Here is a 24,605-nt window from a genome sequence, read left to right on the forward strand (position 1 = left end):
TGTTGGAGCAAGAGAGGCTTTTCGAGATGTAAACCTGTGCCCATGAGCGTACAGCCCCCAGACCCCCTGAAGCATTTCATCCTAAATACAATGAATGACCAGGATTCTGGGAGGGATCACAACCCCCTGAAATGTAATTAGAATTGTGGGCATGAAAGATAAAAGCTGCCTTGACGATGAAGCATGCCAGGCCCGAGACACACTGACTGGAAATGAGAAGAAAGAGCATCATTATCAGGGTAAATTCAAGCAGCTCTTCTAATGAAATGTGAAAGTGTGGGGATAATTTCTTTTTTAATATTAGTAGTAGGATACATTTTCTTAAATACACAATCTCGCTACAGAGACTATGTCTTCATTCTTTCAACATATTTATTGAAAGCATACCATGAGCCCTGTACTGTAGGCAGAGTAAATCAAAACACAATTGTTATGAGACTTATGGCAACTCTAGCGAGTTGATTAGCTCTGCTTTTGTGGTTAATATTACAAGCTTCTGAGTCAAACAACCACCCTATTAACATACGTAGTACTGGTTTTCATCTTATACACTGGCATTCAAATTTTTGTTCAGAGAATTTATTTCACAAGTTTGTGCCATATTTTCAGTTCATGCCTCTCCTAAGCAAAATATGCAAACACACAGCTGCTCTAATAGTTTGACAGAGTGAAATCTATTCCACAGATCTCTGACTTCCACCAATAACCAGCACGGATACAAAAGGAACTCCGTGAAGAAAGCTATGTTTTCTTAATAATAACAGTTGTATAAACATGAGGTCTTCTCAGTTAAAGGGAAACCAACATCAAAAAGCAGTAAAACATAGAACCCTAAACCCCTCTTTCTTTGAAGAAACCCGTTTGAAGCGAGGTGTTTCTAGTTATGGGTGAATGAAATGAGAATTCAGCTGCAACAAACGGACATCCAGTCCTATGAAGAACTAATTAAATCCATCTGAGAAGCTGCATCTAAAACTGCCTCACACATTTCAAAGGAAAGCACCAGTCTGCCTTCTGCGAAGACATCAAAACCTTCAGTCACAAATGACGCACATCGAGGCTCTACAACAATGTTGTTTTTATGGACTACAAAGCTCCATAAAAGTAATGTTAAGAGTTTACACTATTTCATTACTGAAAAATCAGAGTTACGGCAGAACATGTTTACTTATCACTATCTGAAATTTCTTTCCAGCTTCCAACTCTAGTTTTGTGGATCTTCTCCAAGACTTCAAAAATAAAACAGTAGATTCATCAGTATTCAAAGTGTTTCATATACTTGTTGAGTGGAAGTGGTTAAAATATTAATAAAATTAGTCATGGTTGCACAGTTACCTTTTTCTTTCTGATACATAAAACCAGGATTTTGATGCTCCATTAAAATTCTTGAGTAGTTAATAAAAGCCAGCAGAAGGAACTCAAAACTTTAAAAACTCATTGGCTTGACAAAACAGCTTGTTTAACAGCCGTTATTTGGGCTATGAAATGGTAGGGAAAATTATATTCAGAACTTGGAATATTATCCCAACAGAATAAAAGCAGACTTAGTGTCTGTCTGTCTTACCAAGCCTTGCAGTTGGTTATGGTGAGCTCATACAAGCATATCGAGCACTTTTTTTTAATTAAGGAACACTATTAGATGTGACAGTAGGCAACAAGCTCCCAAAGTAGGAGAAATTCAATACTTCAATTTTTTCAATATATTATAGAGATAAAAAACTAACACCATCTGCATAGTTGCCGAACTTAAGAGTTTCTTTCCACTGCAGAGAGCTCAATGTAAAGAGAAGGACCAGCTACCATGAGACCCAGGACTTCTGGCTTTGCTCTCTAATCCCCAAGCAACCTTGGGTGAGGCACTCAGTCTTCCAGGCCTAGTGTGTTCTCCACTGTTCGATAAGGAGTTGGCCCAGGGGAGCCAAATTCTGGTAACTTCTAAAATTCTGTAGATTTTTTTTCTTCAAACATGAACTCATGAAAATATTAAATAGATTCTGTTTGGAATCCTATCTACAGTTATTCACATAACAGAAACATACTGACTCCCCACCTCTCTGCTACTTTCTTTGCCCCAAGAAAATTCTGGGTATGCCATAACAGTTTAATAAGTTAACTCCAACTCAAAGATGTCAGGTCAGAGGAAATTTCAGAGCAGAGAATAAATTCCTGGACACAATACATGCTGCTACATTCCTGACAGAGAAAAAAAAAATTGTTTAAAAAGAAATAAATTTTTTTCCTCTAAATACTGGTACTATTATCTATTTTAAAGTATTACCTGGAATTGCATACATGAGAATTGTATAAACATTCTGTAGTAGGAATCACCCTCAAATAGGGCTGGATCCTGGATTTTTAAATGTCAGTTACAGAAAAAGTATACATTCATATGGCTACTAATTACAGTGTGAGAAATACTTAGCAAGCATAAAAATTAGAGTAGTTTAAGGAAAATCAAACTTAAAATGTCTTACTAAATTCAAAACTATAAAGCATGACACCATGTACTAACATGTGGATTGCATAGCTTTAAAATGAACTCATTATTAATTATTAATCATTCATAACAAAATTAATGAAATAACAAATGCATAAACAAGAAGAGCTATAAAAGTTATTAGAAGCCTGGGAATATCACTCAATAGGCTACAGAATTTAACGAGGCAGGTAATGTACCTGAATGGTCAGTGGTCCTCCTGCTGCAATAATATGCCATTCCATTTTTCTCACGTGAAGCCATTACACCCGTAGTTTACACTGCTATTAATCTCCAGGTATCATTCAAGATGTTGATTTTCATCTATGACTAAGTATAATATTAATCTGTTTGCTTTAATGGTTATCTTGTTCTAATAGCACAACTGAAACTAATCAGATTGGCTATTCTCCCTAAATTTACACTCTAAGAGACTGAAACCATGTTCTTCTTGGTGAAGAGGAAATGCTTTTTCAATTTCTTTTGTTGTTGCTGCTTAAAAATAAAATCCACTTCGTATTAGCAATTCACTTTGTCTTTTCCTAAGACTGAGGAAGTTTGAAGTGCTGTAAGAATACATTAATCAAAACCTTTTTATATCCTAAAAAATGTTTAGCAATTTTATCAACCTAAATATATTTCGCTTTTTGATTTGTCCTCAAAAACGATCAGATAAGTCTGTAAAAATGTACTTCATGTTGATAAAGTTAGAATATAACTCTTATCAGAACAAGTTAACCTCTTAAATTCAAGTGAACATTACTAATAACTTCATTGACAATTTAATGAAATATAAAATTCCAAAAAATTCATATTTAAATATAAAGATATTCAAAAACTTTCAACCAAAATATGCAGTGGATATTTATCCTGCATTTAACCTACTCATAAAAGTGTTTTGTTTCTTCAAAAACACATTACTAGTATAGTCAGCAACTTTCTTTTTTTTTTAATGTTTTTTTTTTTAACATTTTTTATTGAGTCATAGTCATTTTACAATGTGTCAAATTCCAGTGTAGAGCACAATTTTTCAGTTATACATGAACATACATAGTCATTGTCACATTTTTTTTTTGCTGTGAGCTACCACAAGATCTTGTATATATTTCCCTAAAGGTGGGGCACAGTCTCGTGACCTGCTTTCGCCAATGGACCATTAATGGAAGGATGCAGGCTGAAGCTCTAAGAACCAGTCATGACTCCGCACCCTCACTCTTCTCCATCAGGATAACTAGCAACATGGCAGCCTGAGTCTCCTGTCAGGAATGTAGCAGCATGTATTGTGTCCAGGAATTTATTCTCTGCTCTGAAATTTCCTCTGACCTGACATCTTTGAGTTGGAGTTAACTTATTAAACTGTTATGGCATACCCAGAATTTTCTTGGGGCAAAGAAAGTAGCAGAGAGGTGGGGAGTCAGTATGTTTCTGTTATGTGGATAACTGTAGATAGGATTCCAGCACACAGCCCTCTAACACCGGGTACATACACTCCAACACAGGAAATTCAAAACCGTAGGCTACATGAAACAAACCCCCTAATTAATCCATTCCTTAACTTCCAAAACTAAATACCAAATTACTTATTAAATAGGCTAGGTTAATTATTCCTAATAGACAGGTCCTAGGATCATCAGTCTTACTTATCTCATTTTAGAAATAAAGAATATAGAGAACACACACCAAGATGACAATTTCATGCTGTAATTTTTCAAATTTACACTTCACAAAGACTTTGAAAACATTATTTTTAACAAAGTTAAAGCACTAAAGGACTAAGCAGTTAAGTCCAAAAGAACACCATCTTTTTAGGTTTTAAAAAGAACGTTTACTCCCCACCAGAAGCGCTACAGACACGAGGAAAGCTGCGCACTTCTTATCCTCAAGAAACACATAGTCTACTGGGCGGTCACCCAGACCCTTCTAAAAGGGGTGCAAAAATCACACTGCTTTCAAGGACCAGGACCCTACATGTTAAGTCTCTCCAATACAGACCCATTTCCCCATCGCCATGGTAACCACTGTTGAGCTTCCTAACACCTACTTGCACTGGCGCTCAGCGGACTCTAGCAGGCCTCCCGCACTGCTCCAAGCTCTTCTCCCTAGGGTAGGCAGAGTGATCCTCCTCACAGCTAACTCTGATCCATTTCGTAAAGGAAGATCTTCTCCGGTTCTCCTTGTTCTCCAGATAAATCCAGACCATTTGACATGGCTCACAAATTCCACGTCATCCACTCATTTGACTGCGGTCTTTTCCTTCACCTCTCTCTTCTCACCGCCCTCCCTCCCTGCCAGGAGGTCCCCTACTTTAAGCTTTCCATGCTCCAGTCACATGTGAATTCTTCCATTCCACATACTTTTTTACTTATATCTTCATCACTTCTCGGCCATTTGGCTAAGATCAAGTGTAGTACATGTATCTTCAAATCCTGCCCCCCTGCCCCACCCGACCCTCCTTCTGCAGGACTCCGCTTGGCTGTCACTTCCGTCCTAAGGCCATAACCACCACCTCCACGTCCAGGTCAGGGCTCCCCGACATGTTCTCCACAGTGCTGGCCTCTCCCCACCATCGCTCACTCGTTCCACTTGACCAACACAGCCTCTGTCCTCGTCACACTCCACAGATGACAAATTCTACAAATACTCAGACATCATCGCCCCTGATCACTACTAGCCCTCCAGGACCTATGTCATTCGAGGTCCTCAATAAACAACTATTAAGCTATATTACAACTTAAATGATAAATGTACAGTGGCTAAAAATACATTAAAATTAATTTAATGATCAAGTCACTCAGCAAAGGCACTTTAACTGTTTGCTTCGCTATTCATTTCATTTATAAATAAGTCTGAGTGGCCAATAATATCATGCCAAAATGAATAAAACAACTTTCAGTAAATTTTTGTGGTAGTTCTACCATTGCCCATCACAGGCTACTAGACTACTATGGATTATTTTTAAGAGCTTACAAAACTGAACTGAACTCAACCTGAACATTGAAAAGTTTTATTCCAAATAAAACTCTTCAGAAAGCAGCGATAATACTAAAGATCACTTGAAGTCTTAATTATAGTATTTGCCAGCTCTAATACGGTAACAACCAATACCATTTAGTGATTTCATTTCCAAAGTAACTGGATTTTAAAACTTATTTTTTCCATTTAGTCACATAACAAGTTACTTGACTCTTGAGCACAACATGAATGCGCCATTCAAGAGGTTACAGGTGCAACCGTCCCCCAATGAGACCAGCAGTTTCCCAGACTGCATGGGCAGGAGCCGTACCTTTTTAGGAAATTCAGTCCTGTGGTTCAAAAGCGTAGTACCATAACCCCCGAACAAGGATGCATTTAAAAATAAACAGATCAAGCTGTGCAGGGCTGCTCTTCAGACTTGATTTTTGTATGCCCTCGTTTATCTGACCCCCTCCTATCAGACATCAAGCTGATTTGGATGAGTTCGCTTTGAAAGGATATTCTTTACTGTGAGGTAAAGAAGTCACGTTGGAAAGCAAGTTACTTTTGGACCTTCTTTCTTAAACCAAGAGTAAGAGAGAATAATTCCATTCTATCGGTGACGTTTCAAGACCAATGAAGTTACTACGAATTCTGGGACACTGAGCAAAACTTCTGCAATGAGCTCTCCTACCTTTTGCTATTAGCAAAACATACGCCTCCCTAACTCTTCTATGTAATAATCTCTCTGGGTAGTTTAGTTCACCTACAGGAGGAAAAATGAGGCTGTTGGAGGGGTGTCCAAATCTACTCTGACTCAATTTCCTTTCTCTCAGCCATGGTACAGTCCTTTCTTTGCTTTCTCCAGGTTCTTAATTCAGATTAGATCAACCTCTAAACACAGCCTATTAAGTGCTCTCTGGTAACCACCTCCTAGTTAAGAGTGCTAGCCGAAGGCGTTTCAGTAATTGTACCTTGTGTACTACATGTGTAACATCAGCGCTCTTTATTCAATGAGCCAGCTGCTCATCTGACACTTCCCTGGATGGCCTAGGCACTGCAGAAGTTTCTTGATAAGTAACTAAAATTCCATATTTCAATAGTCCCCTGTCTTCCAGATCCTTCTACTATAAAGGTTGGAAACCCCCTTTTATTTTGGGAGAGGAGGATAATCAATAATACACACACAAGTTTCAAAACTCAAAAACTACTAACGAGACATCGAGTATAAGGTATGTATCCTTCTTACTTCTGTCATGGGGTCAGCCATCCAGCTCCCCAGTTCAAAGGCAACCATAGTTAGTAGTTTCTTGTGGCTCCTTCCAAAGATATTTTATACACATAAGCATAAATACATACATTCTTTTTTACACAAATGAAAGTGCACTGCTTCTGTCACTTAGTATATCAGCACATACAGAATGTTCAGATTCTTTTTAATGGCCATACAGTAGTTCAATAATACAAATGTACTCTATTTATTTCATTATCCCATTTCGATGGGCATTTCTGTTGTCTCCAGTCTTGCGCTGTTGCTCACAATACATTGTTCACAATGCCATGAACATACTGTCCACCTCCTGCATGTGAACATGCCCTGTAGTACAAATTCACTGTCAAACTGCTCTCCGTTAACAGCATCACTTCATGCACCCCACCAATAACACGTGGGCCTATCTTCCTACAATCTAATAAAATTAGAAAATTACCAAAATCTTCATCTGTCATCAAAATGTAGGAAACGTGGGGAAATGGCATCCCATCATAATTTTAATTTGAATTTCTGTGTGTGGTTTAGCACATTTTGTCAGTGTTCAGGAGCCATTCGCTATAAACCATCTTTGAACAGTTTTTGCCTGGGTGGTTAGTCTTTTTCATATTGACTTGTAATAGTTTTTTTTATATATTAAGAACATTCTCCTTTTGTCGCTAAAATGAGCTGCAGACTTTCCCTCTGGTCTCCTCGTTTCTCTGTTGGCTTTACTCATGATGGTTTATACTTTTAGCAGAAAACCTGAACATTTTTTTTAGCATTACATTGACTTATTTTTCCAGTAATTTTTCTCAAATGGAAAGGTAATTTTACCAAGAAAACAAATGTATTTGCCAAAGTGAAAGAATTCCATGTTTATACAATATTATGTCTCCATAAAAAAATTAATAGAAAATATTTTCCTCAAACAGGATAATATTTTTTGCTGCTTTGCTAGGACAGTTTTTAAAACTGGGGGAAAAAAATGTCTAAGTGAAAAAATTACCTAACAAGAGAGGTAGTTTACATAATCATAATACTGAATTACTGTCACAAGAAAAAAAAACATTTTAAATATAAAATATTACATAACTTCAAAAACTTGCTTCAGTTTTCTATCATTTATCACATACTGTAAGTAAATTTTCTAAATACAATCATAGTCCTTTATCACAAGCCCTAACAGTACCACAGTATTCATTTTAAAATTCTACTACAAAAATGTTCTTTTCTTTTTCTGCCTGCCTACTGCACACCCGAGACCTAGAAGGCCTACAGTAGTTTTCCGACTTTGCTGATGTCCTTTTTAATGTTCAAGAATAATAAGAGTCTATTCTAAAAATTGACTAGAGAGGCAAAAGGGCAAATATAATAATTTTTTTTCCTAAGAAGGGTATTTGAAGATTGATTCTTACTATGTCCCACATAAGTTCCAGTAACTACATGATCTAGCATTGCTCTCAACAAATGGGATAAAAGAAAGATAATGATATAAACTGCAGGTATAAACTCTTATTGAAGATACATTTAAGATTCTTTTCATTAATATCTGAAAACTAGAGAAAATACTAATTTGTGCCTAAGATTATTTATTGGTATATGCTAAGTTCATTCAATTCTTCATCTTTATAAAAATGTTCCGTAAAAATACTTAAGTAGCTCTACTTAAAACCACATTTTCAGAATATCCTCTAAATATCAAAACAAACTCTGGTGGAATGTTTTCTTAGTCAAGAAATCTAGAACAAAATGCGTGGCAGTAGAACAAACAGGAAAGAGTTCACTATATTAGAGAAAAACCTCAAACAATGCGTATATAATTATTTATTATGCATCCATATGTAATTATTATTTTTTATTCTTATGTTCATCACCATACTCTTTCTTTGAGAAGAAAAATATAGGGTGGTAACTTCAATGATATGACTACTACAAAACACTTCCCTCCCGCCACCACAGGCATCTAAAATTGAGACAATTTTACATCAACCAAAACAAATGTTATTAAGAAAACAAAATGAAACCACAAACAAAATCTTTTAGATGCAAAATCTTATCCATCTCAAACCCTGTAGTGTTCTAAAAAATGATTATTTACTTGGATAAAACTGTAAAATCACTGCTAAAATCAGTATTTTGAATTTTAACATAATTTGAAAAACACGTTAACATCTACAAGAGCTAATAAGATAGTAAAACTGCTTTCTGACAGCTACTCTTAACCAGTGTCTCCAATTGTGTACTTTGTAAAACTATCCATTGTGTATGTAAAATCGTGTGATTTATTCATGTCCTGCAGATGCTTTTTCCATGCTTCCTTTGCATGGTATGACTTGAGCCTTGATGTTCAGCAGTCACAAAGACAATTCCTTTTATCATGGGACGAAACTATTCTGGCTAGAAATAAATGTATTATTCCTTGTATTAACAAAGATTTATCCACAGTCTAACAGAGCTAATTTTCCATGTTCAGAATTTCTCAGAATTTTCTCTAGCAAAACTACTTTGTAAAGTTAGATACAGAGAGGTACTAGTTCACAGGCCTTGGAATCATGCTGACCTGGGTTGAATCTTAAGATTCTATACAGACAACCTGTGTGACTTCAGCTACCTTCCTACTTAGTTCTTCTGAATCTCAGTTTCCAACTCATCTGTAAGCAGGAGCTAGTAACGTCTACCTTGCAGTTTGCCAGTACCCGGGTTAGAGACAATGTACGTGACGTGCTTACCACAGCGCTTGAGACAAGGCACATACTCAATAAAACAGACCAAAGTCATAAGCTGCTTGGTGAAAATACCTTTGACTAGGTTAGAACAAGTACCAAAAACAATACTGCAACTCGAACGGGACAGGGAGACCCCTTCTTCACTCTGCCGTTTATGGAAAGTAAGTAACAAAAAAGTTAAGAAAGTAAACACTTCTTGAATAAGAAATTAAAGTTATTTATCTAAAAAAGACGACTTTGATTTTTCAACAAGCCTTGCTCTCCCATCCCACCATGTCCCAGTGTTTTTCCTCACCTACTTACACTATGATTTTGAGGCAAGTCCTGGCTTCTGTATAAATCACATTCTAAATTGTGATTCATTGGCCATCTCTGCCAAGTAGAACAACTTCACCTTCCCCCGGAACTCTCCTTTCCCCCAGGCAGTTGAATACTTTCTTCTTTCCTTCTCACAGACTTAGTTGAAGGCACCTCCATTAAGGAATTTACCACAGTATTTTAATCACTTTCAAGTCTTCCTTCCCTTTACCACCATAAATAGAAATTGTTTACATGGATGTCTCTAAGGTAAACTGCCATTAGTTCATCTTTTTTCTCCCCAACACAGTATCATGTTCATATTAGCAATTTTTTGTTGCTTCCTTGGGATGGATTTCTAGAAGTGGAATTAGTAGACTGAAGAATATCAATGTTACCAAATTATTCTGCAGAAAGGGCAAACAAATATATATTCTATTTAATTGATCTTTCAGTTGCTGACATCTAGTCTGGCAACTATTATTTGGAAAAAAACATTACTTGAAATATTATTTGAAAGGTAAAACATATCCACCATAGTAACAAGGATATAAGTAAGTCTAAAAATACTTGAATATTCGTGATAAAATACTCATGAAAGAATTGAATCAAGGTTCCAGATAACCCAGATGTTTAACCTTTTGAGGAAATGCCAGATTATCTTCCAAAGTGGTGGCACCATTTTACATTCCCACCAACAGTGTATAAGGGTTCTAATTTCTCTATGTCTTCAACAATATTTATTATTACCTGACTTATTTTTTTTATTATAGCCATTCTAGTGGGTGTGAGGCACTATCTCATTGTGATTTTGACTTGCATTTCCCTGATGACTAATGATACTGAGCACCTTTGCATTTGCTTAAACTTGCAACTGTATATATTCTTTCAGAAATCTCTGTTTAGGTTCTTTGTCCATTTTTATACTGAGTTGTCTTTATTAAGTTTTAAATGTTCTTTACATATCTTAAACACAAGTGCTTCACTGGATATATGATTTGCAAATATTTTCCCCTATTGTGTGGCTTATCGTTTCAATTTCTTGTTAGTATCCTTTGAAGTTTTAAATTTTGACAAAAACCAATTTATTTTTTTTCTCTTATTGCTTATGCTTCTGGTGTCAAATCTAAGAAACCACTGCCACATGCAAGGTTACGAAGATGCACCCCCTATGTTTTCCTCTAAGAGTTTTATTTCTTTCTCTCTCAAATTTAAATCTTTTATCCACTTTGTGTTAATTTTGTTATATTAGCTCAACATGAGGTAGGGATCCAACTTCATTCTTCTATATACAGAAAACCAATTGTTCCAGCACCATTTGTTGAAAAGGCTATTCTTTTCCCACTGAATTATTTTGGCACTTCGTCAACAATCACTTGACTATCCATGTATGGGTTTGCTTCTGGATTCTCAATTCTCTTCTACTGACCTACATGTTTCTTTATGCAAGTACTATGCTGTCTTGACTTCAAGACAGTTTTATAATAAGTTTTGAATGGAGGAACTAATTTCTCCAACTTTGTTCTTTTTATTACGATTATTTTGGCAATTCTGGATTCCTTAAGTTTCTATTTGAATGTTAGTATCAGCTTGTCAATTTCTGACAAAATTACAGCTTGGATTCTGATAGGAATTACACTGAATCTGTAGATCAATTTGGGAAGTAATGTCATCTGAACAATACTAAGTTATTCAATTCATGAATGTGAATGAAATGCTCTCTGTTTGGATTTTAATTGTTTTCAATAATATTCACAGTTTAAGTTTTGCACTTCTTTCATTAAATTTACTCCTAAGTATTTTACTCTTTTGATATTCTTGTAAATGGAATTGCTTTCATAATTTTATTTTTGGATTGTTCATTGCAAGTCTGTAGATATACAACTGGTTTTTACATATTTATTTTTTATCCAGGACTCTTGGCTGAACTTGTTTATTATTTGTAATAGCTTCTTAAAGCATTTCTTAGGATTTTCCACATGTAACAACATATAATCTGTAAAGGGAGATTTTTATAATTTTCACCAATTATAATTAGTTTGCTGCAATGACCTGCTGTTCCAGAAGTGAATATTGGCTATTTAACTAATAATATAAATGTTTATCAATATAAAACTTACTTGAAATTGGAAGGATAAAAAGATTTTGACTGTAATTTAAAAATGGTAGCAAAGTTTTTATGCCTATCAAGAAGTTAAGTTTTGTCCTTTTTATAAGAAGCAAAAAACAACAACAACAAAAAAAAAAACCTAATTTAGGAAAACAAACTGAGTTTCTAAAAAACCAAAGTATTATTCTCCTTGACCATATTAAATGCTATTTTAGATCATTTAGATTTTTCTTTATGATCATTAACACTAAATTACATTGATATGCCAAAATTCAATAGTCTAAAGATTCTGATTCTTAAGAAGCAGTTTACAAGGTCTGTAGAAAAATTTCTGTCAGTGGCTCCCTGTAACAAAGAATATCTAATTCAGTATCTAGGATCATATATAACTTTTTTCTAGTTTATTAGGAGTTAACATGAAATATCAGGCAAAAAAAAGTTTAAGTGAATGTACAGTGCTCATTTTTCTCATCTTTGGGAAGGCCAAGTTCCTAAGCTAATTTTCTTCACATCAAGAGTACTCTGAAAAAAAAATTTTTTTAGTAAAAAATTAAAATAATAATAATAATAAATAAAAAAGAGTACTCTGACATTTTTCTTCAAAGTCAATTATCCTCAATGTGAATTTAGCTCACCATCTTTAAGATAACAAACACATTAATCTTTTCTTTAACATGAGCTATCTGACCAGTTTTGTGTTAATGCAGAATAAAAGAGAAATGGAAAACATCTTGGGAATCCAGGAGGGAATCATGAAAATATTATAAACAAAAATCAATTTTTTTATAAGTTTATCATCTTAATAAGCTAAATAATATTTCAATTTTGTGTTTACCAGGTTTTATACTTCTTAATTAATTCTGCTGACACTTACATCCAGAGTCAGAATAAAGACTTAAAATATAAAATACCTCTCCTTCTTTACTTAAGTTTATTTCTATTATACTTTCATTTCCTCAAATTTCCATCCTCCCTACTACAAAATTTTTCACTAAAATACAAATTTGCATTGGTTTGTATCAAATTTGTAACCGATTCTGACAAAATGTGTTAACATTTTCTTCCTTTTAAAGGATGAATAATATTCCATTGTGGGTGTATAACACATTTTGTTTATCTATTCCTCTGTCACTGGGTGCTTGGGTTGCCTCCACATCTTGACTATTGTGAATACGGTGGCTAAACATGAGTGTGCAAATATCTCTTCAAGACCCTGCTTTCAGTTTTATTTTGGATGAACACCCAGCAGTGGAATTGCTGGATCATATGATAGTTCTACTTTTATTTTGAAGAACTACAATCCTGTTTTCCACAGCAGCTGCATCAAGAGTGCACAAGAATTCCAATTTCTCTCATCCTCACCAACATTTATTATTTTCTGGGTTTTGGTTTGGTTTTTTTGATAGTAGCCATCCTAAGTGCTGTGACTTTGTCTCTAATTATGGTTTTGATTTGTGTTTCCCTAATGATTAGTGATGTTGAGCATTTTTCATGTGCTTATTGGCCATCTGTATATCTTCTCTGCAGAAATGTCTATTCAAGTCCTTTACCCATTTTAAAATCAGGTTGTTTCTTTTGCTGTTGAATTGTTAGAGTTCTTTACACACTCAGAAAAATATGCAAATACAGATATATGCAAATACTTTCTCCCATTCCATAGACTGCCTTTTCACTCATTGATTTTGATGCATAAAAGTTTAAAATGTTGATGTAGTCTTATTTATTTTTTCTTTTGTTTCCTATGCTTTTGATGTCATACCTAAGGAATTATCATCAAATCCAATGCAATAAGGCTTTCCCCCTCTGTTTTCTTCTAAGAGTTTTATCACTTTAACTGTTACACTTAGGTCCCTAATACATTTCAAATTAATTTTGCATAAAATGTAAGATAAGGGTCCAACTTCATTGTTTTGCATGTGGATATCCAATTTTCCCAGTGCTATTTGTTGAAAACACTGTCCTTTCCCTATTGAATGGTCTTGGCTCTCCTGTCAAAAATCATCTGATCATAGATCCAAGTGTTTATGTCTAGGCTCCCAATTCTGTTCCATTGGTCTATGTGTCTGTCTTATGCCAGAACCACGCTGTTTTGATTATCGTAGTTTTGTAATAAGTTTTGAAATCAAGAAGTGTGAGCTCTCCAACTCTGTTGTTTTTCAAAAATTTTTCAGCTGTTTGGTGTCCCTTGAGATTCCATATGAATTTTAGGATTTTTTTTTTCTGTTTCTGCAAAAAGTCAGTTGGGACTCTGATAGGGATTACACTGAATCTGTAGATTGCTTTGGGTAATACTGACATTACAGCAACATTAAGGCTTCCAATCCATGAACACGAGATGGCTTTCCATTTATTTGTGTCCTCTTTAATTTCTTTTAGCAACATTTTAGTTTCCAGTGTACAAGTCTTTCTCCTCCATGTTTAAGTTTATTTCTAAGTATCTTATTCTTTGTAATGTTACTGTAAATGTAATTGTTTTTGCTTTGCATATTTTTAAATCTTACATAAATCATTAAATATATATATATTTCACAACTTTCCTTTTCACTATTATTATATTTCATTATTATTATGATACACGAAAGTGTAATATGTATAAGAAAGAGACACAGCACCTTCAGGACAGCTGTCACCTCTGCAGATGAAGAGGGCAGAATGGGATGATGTAAAGAAGAGATGTAGCTGCATCTATGAATTTTCTTCCTTTTTAATAGGAGACCTATGTAGAAGATTTGCACATTTGTTGTGTTTTCCTCATTTGAAATATCTTATAATTTTTTTTAAATTTAACTAAATAAAATAATTCTGAAAATGTGAAAGCATTACTGTGAACTAAACAAATACGCTTGTACTACTACCTCTTGGATCATTACCCTAGACAGTCACCTCTAGGCTGATTAACTTTCTGTTGATGTGGTAGTGGGTGATCAAGAAAAACAAGCAAACGCTCACAGCTCTCCCCTCTGGGGCCCTTAGAGAAGGAGCTAGACACTATTAAACTCTTAATACCAATGAGAGCCTTTACTTCACACTATTCAACTTGTCTCCTTTCACAATACTGACGTCAAATGAAGTTCTGTCCAAATACAGATAGGAAAAATGGATACATCAGTAATACTTACTTTTTATTAGGTTTGGTGCTTCTGATAGTAGCTAAGCCAATAAATACAGGAAGTAGTTTTTGATATTACATATCAAGGTAGATATTTCCCAGGGAAATTTTTAATGCATTAATTTTGATGTGTCTTTTAAATAGTTCTACCTTCCTCACAAGCTAAAAAGTAAAGTAGGGGTAATTCTATAGGAAAAATTCAAAAGATACCTCTCGAGCTGTCAGGCCAACGGGCTCTAGTTTTCCAATATGGAATCTGAAATGAGCACAGCTCTAAGAAGTAATCTGGGCAGCTTTCTTGTTAAGGCAAGGTACTGCTAAGAAAAACACTGTATCAGAGCATCAGATTAACAGTAGCACTTCAGTGTAACAGTACAGAACTGAAAATTACCTCAATGTCTACATTTTTTGTAAAGTTAATCCTCCCTTAGGAAGATGCTACACTATAATATTTATTTTATTTTATTTTTTACTATTCAATACATATAATTTGTTACTCAAGCTGATGTACAGGTAAGTGTCCACTTACAAAGCTGTTTTTTTAAATGATCATATAGAAAGGAGGGATGTAAAGAATCACGTAAGTTCATCGCAAAATATAAGACAACTGTTTAACTCCATCACAGTCTTCTCATTATAAGACAGCTCAGTGAAATAACTTATTGACAGGTGTTCTAGCAATTGTGGCATACAGAATGAGTTATAAAATTTAAAGATGACCAAGAAGACTACACTTAATCCATGAATTACTGGCATTTAATTTTGACTCTGACTGCCACATAAGAATGTCACCTTCTCCAGTGTAACAGCCTAACACTTACCTAGCACACAGGAGGCGTGCAATAAGTATCTGCTGAATAACTGAATTCTCATTAATCCTTGACCTGCTGTATTTTCTACCTGGGATCAAGAATCTGCCACATACCTCAAGCCTCATCAGGTGTTATTTGGGTGAAATTATATTACTTTGATTTTCATACCTTGTTTAAATCTTTTGATAAAAAGTCATTTTTCCCCCAAATAAAATGACATCTCAATGCAACTTAGCCATGAGATGCAAAATGTAATTTAATATAATATTCATTATACTAACTTTATATAATATATGTAATGAATATATGGTATTCACTATACTAACTATATACAACCATATAGCAGATTCTGCAGGGTGATGCTGAAAGTAAAAAAGGACTCAAGTGAAAATAGTAGCACTTCATGGTGTTTTTCTGGCAATCTCAAATCACAGAATTTAAATGTCATTCATACCACAATATAAACACTAAGTCTTATTGTAACATTGTTCAGTTTAAACCAGAATTAAACCAAAGCAGTTCTGTTATGGATACTATCGAAGGGGTCTAAGTTCTTCTAAACAAATGGAATGTCACTGTAAAGTAAATTTAGTTGAAAGAACATCTCACAAGAAAATGTTATATGAGGCTTCAGCTTACTTGTTTTAAAAGAAACACAGCTATCATACATTTAGAATTATAATTAAAGATGGTCTTCTCTATAACAAAGGCAAATGCATTACTTCTCAATAACAAAAGAAAAATGAATCAGGTATCAGGAAGTGGGTTTAGAATGTGACTAAGTCTGGGAATAGGTTTCCTAATTAACATAAGAGAACAAAAATTTCCATTTACATTCAGCTTCCTCCAGAAGATGAAACAGATACATAGCTATGTTGTAGATTCAAAAGAAGAGAGTCATGGAATATGTTAGAAATTGTTTTACATATTCATAGATAATTTCAAGATTACCAAAAAAGTAAAAAATAAAACTCACAGAGAACGTTGGCCCACTGTTTGATGTTACGACAGTATGAACTTCATCGTGCAATTTTACTGAGAGCTCCCAGTCAGCCACTTGTGGTTTTATAATAGGCACTCTGAAGTAGAAAGAAAACAAAAAGTTAAAAATTTTATATTATTCTCTCTCAGTAACCTGATTTTCCTTTGACATTAAGTGTGCAGAATAAAACTGCCAAAGACTGTACTTCAGAACACTTTAATTCAAAAGCTCCTATCCTTGGAAAAAAAGCCTTCAGATATAAAGTAGAGAGATTAAAACCCAAAAAACTACACACACAGACACTCCAAAGGAAACAGAAGGCATTCTGGGGTAACTGTGGTACCATCACCCACTCTGGAAATTTGAGTTGCTTAACTGTATACAATCCTTCAAAAACTAACCTTCCTTAAGCAATATTAATTTCTTTTCAGTATTTGGTTATTGTCTAAGACTTGTTTTTCAAACCTTACAATATCAGTTTGCTTTTTCCCAGGTTTATTAAGTTATCATCAGTATGCAAAAAACTGCACATAATTACTGTATACAATTTGATGAGTTTGGACACATTTATTCATTCATGTTGCCGTCATCACAATCAAGGTAATAAACATATCCCTCACCTCCAAAACTGTCCTTGTGCCCTTTGGTTTTGTTTTGGTTTTTTGTTTGTATGTCTGGGTGAGAAAACAACATCAATGATGCTAGTCTTCACACACAGGTCTGTACTTGCGAATGATCAATAGTACAGAAAACTGAGACAAGAAAATTGGGACAAGCAGCCAGAGACAAAAACATTTTTGGAATACAAATGTTTCTCACTTTTTAAAGTAACAAAATTTTAATGATTTCTGAATTAATCTAATTTAAGCACTGCATATTTACATTATTTGTGAAGTAATATTTACTAGGCACTACACATGTAGTATCCAGACTCTGACTTAAGTCTTGTTCAAAAAAAAAAAAAAATTGTAGGCTATGTTTTAATTTAACCCCCTTGAATTTCAAAGGAATCTCTGCATAGTCATATAAAAAGTCACAGTCACAAAAACTACGTTTTTGATTCAAATCACAATGTCTAATGGAGGACAATCTATTTAGGTGAATATTTGTATTTGGCCCACTACTCACTGATTTATTTTCTGAAGATGAAGAGATGTTTTAAATACTATTAGAAGTAAAAATTAAAGTTTAAAAATGCGCCAACAAATCAAGAATAATGCACACTGTAGGCCCGGAAGATTCTTTTTTGGCAATTTGAGGATGATTGTTTCAGAGGACAGAGCTCCACACAGGAGAGCTTGAAAGAACACCAGGGGAGCATCCAGCAGGGAGAGGAGGAGGGAGAGAGAGAGAAGGCGTGAGGCAGAGAGGAGGAAAGGGAGGAAGGTGACTCTGTGATCCAGCCTGACCTACACTGGCACCTCTTCCAGAGGGTTTTTGTCTGTTTATGCTTGTTTCCCTCATTGGCCTGTGAGCTCCTAAAAAGCCAAGATCATGCCTTATTTTTTTTATCCCCAGCCCCCAGCACAGGTTGGGGAGAAAAGGCTGAGGGGGAAAGTAGGAAAGAATCAGAGGAGCGTCCACAATGTGCCAAAGGAGAGGCCACACCTCCCCAGGGACAGGCATGAGCCACTGACGGAGAGCGAGCCTCCAGCTCCCGGGCTGCACCTGGCTGTCTGGGACTATGTGGGTGACCTCACTGCACTTCACCTGGTTCACCTTCAAATGAGGTTAACACCCCAGCCCCTCAGGAATATCGCGATGACAGAAACAACTGCATGGAGAGATGACTGCGCAACACGGCTCGCTTCAGTCTTTGTGATCCTCGATAATTATGGCACCGTCCTGCTCAAGACTGCTCCACAGTTTTCTACTATACATCACTTTAAACCTTAATCAACCTATCATTCAAGTTCCTTAAAAAATAAGGAATTCTTTGTATTTAACTTTATTTCTGATTATTCTCTGAGTTGTTCATCTGCTAGGGCCAAGCCCTTAAACTCCTTCCCAAACCAAACTGGGCCAAGCCAAGCTAACACAAGTGGGAGAACTAAGCACACTGGTTGCACTCAGGCTCTGGTGACTCGCAGAAAATCCAGCTCTGCCAGTATTTAGTTCCAACCTTGAGTAAAAGTCTATTTCCTTATGTATAAAAGTAAGATAACAATAGTGTCTGTATCATAGTGACGTACTGAGAATTAAATAATGCGTGTAAGTGTTCATTTTTATTATTATGATTAGTGCCAACTTTGGGCCTACACTCTTGTTTTCCCTCATAACTGAAATCCCTTTAAGGGAACTTTAGATTTCTTCTCTCTGCTTCTCAAACTAACAAATTTTTCAAAAAGAATATTCTTTCTCTCATAAACAGTTTCCTAATTATAGTACAAACTTCAGTGATCTCCCTTGCACTTAACCTGGTATATGCTTAGCATTTTTCACAATTTAGTGGCCCAATAACTCTTTCAAGGAAATGGGGAAACCCCTTTTTAGTTATGCAACAAGCTTCTGTTTTCAGACAAGTTGGGAAGTCGCTGATCCTGACATCCTGTTCGAAACCCAAACACATTTTCCCAGAGAAAGCAATCCTACAGACGGTGGCTAGATGTAGCTGCCAGTCTTCGGAACCTAACTGCTGTTTATTTTTCCATTGTTTTATTTTGACCCACATCTGTTTCATATATGTTAGAACCCGCCCCGAGAGGGACCTGCAGAGAGAGCAGAGGCTCTTTTGAGTATAAAATGCTGAGGTCTAACCTCAGCCCACCTCTTACTAGCATTATACAGGGGAACTCATTCAGTCCTTTTGAACTGAAATCTCCACACCTGTCAGATGACAGTCCGAGCAGAGTCAGCAAGGCAACGGGCAAGCTGTTGCTTCTCCCGAGCATTCAACTCCTGAAGCAGCACTTTTCTAACAATTTCTTTCAAGGTGATGTGTTCATAGGCTGTAAGAAAGAGGCTTCTCTGTGAAAGCAAGACCTTCAGATACCAAGAGGGTCAAACTGGGGAATCTCTTTATGAGTTCAGTCTTCTACAAAGAAAATCTGCTAAGATTTCTTCTGGCTTTACATTAAGTTTGAAAGAAGTTTTGTTTTTAAATAAAATGGACGGGGTTTGTCGTACATGCCCAGTATAAACGTCAATACACTCGGCAATAAAAATAAACCGTAACTATAAACAAAACAACACACACCAACCCCAAAGTATATGTCCTCTATTTCTGCAAAATTACTGATACCACATTAACAATAATTACTTTGAAACATTGATATTAACTCCACCAGCACAAACATGTTTAAAATGGTAATGATTACCTAAAGTTGTATTTTAAATTTTAGAAAAGAATTATATTTCTTCATTAAATCCAAAAGAGTCTCAAAGAAGATTTTATGAACAACTCTCTGAAAAGGGGGACGTCTTGGAGCTTTACTCAACTCACAATAGTAAAGATACACAGGAAAACAGCCTCCTTTACTTGGCTAGTGAATGTGTTATGTGTCTAGTGAAAGAGGTTGCCATCTGATCAAAAATGTCATCTGTGCAACTTATCAGTTAATTGTAAAGCTAACATCATTTAAGCTACTACTTAAAACAAACTAAAAAAAAAAAAAGTAAAAAAGAATTCACATAAGCAGCTACTCACAAAGCAAATCAAATAATAGCTTTTACTCAGACCTGTCTACTTTGATTACCATCAGCCAGCCAGAATGAACATGCTCAATAAAACTAAATATTTCTTTATTTTATGGTAAAAACTGTCAGCTGATTGTCACAAATGTTAATGCTAATACATTTAAACTTATTGGAATATTTTACTCAAAAAGGTGCAAGTAATATTAACTCAAATATGTTGCTATTACATGTCATTTGTTAAAGCAGATTTTGTATAAACATAACTAACAGCATCTTTACTCATCAAAGATTATAAGCATCTCAAAACCATATTATCAGATACTCAGAAAAGCTGGTTTTCAATTGTGCCATTATTACCTATTTAGGAGTGAAATACTGAGTTAAAACAATGTTAGTGGTCACAGAATCATTAAGCAATCCTTCATCATAACTTTCACAGTGGGTGGTCTGTAAAATGATCAAGAATAATATGCTGCATTCCATGGCCGTGGAGGTCAGTTTCTGCATACTAATCTTTGCAGGAAGAAAAAGGCCTTCAGAAAAGTGGGCCATTCATCTGCACCAAGTTCAGAGAATTTCCAGCACGGTGAAAAGATACGTTATGCAAGCACATAGATGTATTCAGTGGGGGTGGACAGAACCAGCTACATGGAGACTACAAAGGAGCCCTCCCATGGCTCATGAATAAGTCGAGGAAATGATCAGAAAAAAAAGGAGAGGGATGTTTAGACAGATGGCCCACTTAAAATGCCTGAGACAGGGCATAAGCAATTTTAATGAAACTTTAGATCTAGCATATGAATTGCGTCTTACTTCCTCCAGGAAAAAAAAACCGAAAGAAGACAAAAATTCAACAATTTGCTGAAAAACCCACTTTTAGCAAGTTGGAATGGAGGAAGAGTCACAAATAATAGATTTATTAGGGCAATAAATTCACATAAAAATTCTTCACAGGGCCATGAGCTATCAAAACGAATATTAAAAGCATGGAATGAACAGATTAAAAGAATTTTAAACAGAAGTCTACTGCCAAACCAAACAAAACTCTAAGCCTTATTATGTGAGAACTTACAACACTCCAACATTAAAGTTCATCACTGCAGAAGAGAGATAAAAGCAGCATTTTCAGAGAACCTCTTCAAAGCTAGAACTTGTCATAGTGGAGGAACAGAATTCTGCCTATGTGCAATCTAAAATGTGCGCGTCAGAATATCTGAGACTGTGGAGAAGAATGTATCACAAAGTAGCACCTAGAAAGAGTGAGGGAACCCCCCCAAGTCTGGGGTCGCCAGCACTACTAATAACTACACAAATGATGCCTGAATCTAGAAACAAGTAGTGTTACTTACAATATTAAACTATGTTATGCAAACCCTATTTCCTTCTTCCACCAATAAGGGTTTATGGTTCTCCACTTAAACTCTGGGCACAACCAGCAGGAAAGGCAATGATGGTGCACAGCCACCAGCCCTGCAGGCCCTAGCGTCTGATGGACCACTGACCACTGACCACTGACCACTGACCACAAAGGTCACGTGACCTTGACAAGTCACTATACTCCTTGCGGCTCAGTTTCCTTATTAGTAAGACAAAGATAATAAGAATACTTAGTTCACATGCAGATTAAATGAAATAAAAGGAGTAAAATGCTTAGACTGGTGCTTGGCACATAAAAGCTAAATAAGAGTTACTGCCATCTTTATCATGATTTGTTTGGTACAATAATACCTGAAATCCTCCTGTATTATTTCAACAAAATGTTTGTTAACATTAATATACAGTTTACATACAGTGAAATTCAAAAATCTGAAGTTTCATCATTTATCTTTCCAGTAAATCTAACCCTTCCTCACAACAGCCAACTATAGATTCCATTAAAGCATCAAGTAAATAAACTCCAAAAATATGAACTCTTGTGTGTGCTTTTTGCCCAATATAGTGTTTCTGAGGTTCACTCATGTTGAATAATTCATCCTTTTTGATTGCTGAGTAGTATTCTATTGTATAAGCATACTAAAATTAGATTGTTTCCAGTTTGGGGCTCTTATGAACAAAGCTTCTATAAACCTTTGTATAAGTCTTTTTTGAGGACTTGTTTTCACTGCTTGTGGTAAAACAAAACAAAACAAAAAACAACTAGGAGTGGAAATCTATAGTAAATGTATGTTTAATTTTATGAAAACTGTTTTCCAAAGCATTAAAATATATCCACACTCCCATTAGCAATGGAGTTTGTTCCATAACCTTGCCACCATTTGCTGGTATTAGTCTTTCTACTTCTAGCCAGACTAGCGGTGGAGAAACCACATCTCATTATGGTTTAGTATGCATTTCCCCTGTGACTAACAATGTTGAGCACCTCAACATGAGTGTTTATGGGCCACTTGAATTCAAGTTTTTGCCCACTTGATATTACGATATTGGCCTTATTATTGACATGTGGGAGTTCTTTGTTTTGGATAGAAAGCCTTTGTGACATTTATATACTATGAATATTTTCTCCCCCTTTATGGCTTATTAATTTTCTTAAAAATGTCTTACTTTGAGGATTTAAAAAAAAATACTTAATTTTTTAGAGCAGTTTAAGTTTCAGAAAAATGGAGCAGGAATTACAGAGAGTTCCTATATATACCCTCATGTACCCCACCACTACACAGTGTCCCTTTTAATTAACATCTTGCCTTGCTACAGAACATTTGTTACAACTGATGAACTGATGTACATTATTTAATTAACTGAAGTCCACAGTTAACATCTGGGTTCACTCTTTGTGCTCTACATTATAGGGTTTAAACAAATGTACAACATACATCCACCATCAAAGTACCATATACAATGGTTTCCTTGCCCTAAAAATCCCCAGTGTTCCCTTCCTTCCTCACCCACACTGAATCCCTGACAACCACTGATCTTTACTGCCTCCATAGTTTTGCCTTTTCCAGAATGTTGTAGAGCTAGAATCATTCAGAATACAGTCTTTTCAGACTGGCTTTTCATTTAGCATTATGCATTTAAGGTTCCTCCATGTCTTTTTGTGTCCTGATAGCTTACTTCTTTTGATTGTTGAATAAAATTCCATTTTCTGGATGTACCAGTTAATACACCCATTCAACTAGTGAAGGATATCTTGCTTACTTTTAAGTTTTGGCAATTATGAGCAAAGCTGCTATAAACAGGTTTTTGTGCAGGTTTTTGTGTGGGCATAAGGTTTTGGCTCCTTTGGATAATTACCAAGAAGTACAATTACTGGATCATGTGAGAAAAGCATGCTTTTTGTTAGAATCTGTTGTCCTAAGCGGCCGTGCCATCTTGCATTCTCATTAGCAACGAATAAGAATTCCTGTTGCCCCATAGCCTCACAAGCATTTGGTATTGTCAGTGTTTGGGGCTTCAGACATTCTAACAAGCATGTAGTGATATCTCTTTGTTGTTTTAATGCAAGTTTTTAATATCATTAAAAACATTAATTTTTTCCTTTATGTTTAGTGCTTTTATGTTCTTGCTAAGAAGTTTCTGACTATATCAAGGTCCAGGAGATACACTTGTATTCTTTCCTTTAGAGGCTTTAAATGTAGACCTATGATTCATCTTCTCTAATTTTCCTTTGTTTTAGTTTTATTAGTTAAATCTTACAGTTTTCTAAAGTATTCTATTAAGTTGTCCTGGAAAGCTTCCTTCCCCACCGCTATGCTTTATTGTTTTTTCATGACTTAATACTCTCACTAGGGACAGTCCTGAATTTATTTACAGTCTCTGCCTAAATATCTTCATGCTATATTAAATGGCACTTTAGTTTTCATTTTTAGCTTCTCATTTGCTACTGTATTGAAACACAACTTATATTTGATTGGCTTTTTATCCTGCAACTTTGCTATATTCATATCAGTCACATTCAAGGATATAGTAGGAAATAAACGATGGAAGAAGACTGGATCATACATGTGCCACTTCTGCCTGCCCGGTGGTAGCACAGGAACACTTGACATCTCTACTTACAAAGGCTATTTGTGTCACTAAATTGAGAGTGCTCATGTAAACATTTTGTAATTATAGAAGAAATATTATTTTTGGCGGGGGGGGCAAGAATTATTATTGGAAGCTAAAATTAGTGGCCAAAAGTTTGGAGAGGAAATATTCTTAAAGAAGATTCCATCATGCTAGAGGAAAGAGTAATGATAGCTCATTTTAATTCCTAAATTTGAATTTCTATTACATTACTAGGAAAATAAATTCTTAAATATAAACTGCCTAAC

At 35.4% G+C, this 24,605-nt stretch overlaps 1 protein-coding gene across 5 annotated transcripts in view; it reads right to left on the bottom strand.

Annotated features, from left to right (window-relative positions):
- Nucleotides 1–24,605, bottom strand: part of PCCA (propionyl-CoA carboxylase subunit alpha) — a 330,985-nt gene that overhangs the window by 98,870 nt on the left and 207,510 nt on the right. For all 5 annotated transcript variants that reach the window (XR_001367552.2, XM_006195197.2, XM_032496718.1 and 2 more), the window contains one exon: nucleotides 16,711–16,813. Coding sequence is in view for 4 of the 5 variants with exons in the window: in XM_006195197.2 (XP_006195259.1) it covers nucleotides 16,711–16,813 (103 nt within the window). In the remaining variant the exon portion in view is untranslated. The remainder of the gene's footprint in view (nucleotides 1–16,710; nucleotides 16,814–24,605) is intronic.

Source organism: Camelus ferus, chromosome 14 (genome assembly GCF_009834535.1).
Source record: "Camelus ferus isolate YT-003-E chromosome 14, BCGSAC_Cfer_1.0, whole genome shotgun sequence".
Taxonomy (NCBI): Eukaryota; Metazoa; Chordata; class Mammalia; order Artiodactyla; family Camelidae; genus Camelus; species Camelus ferus.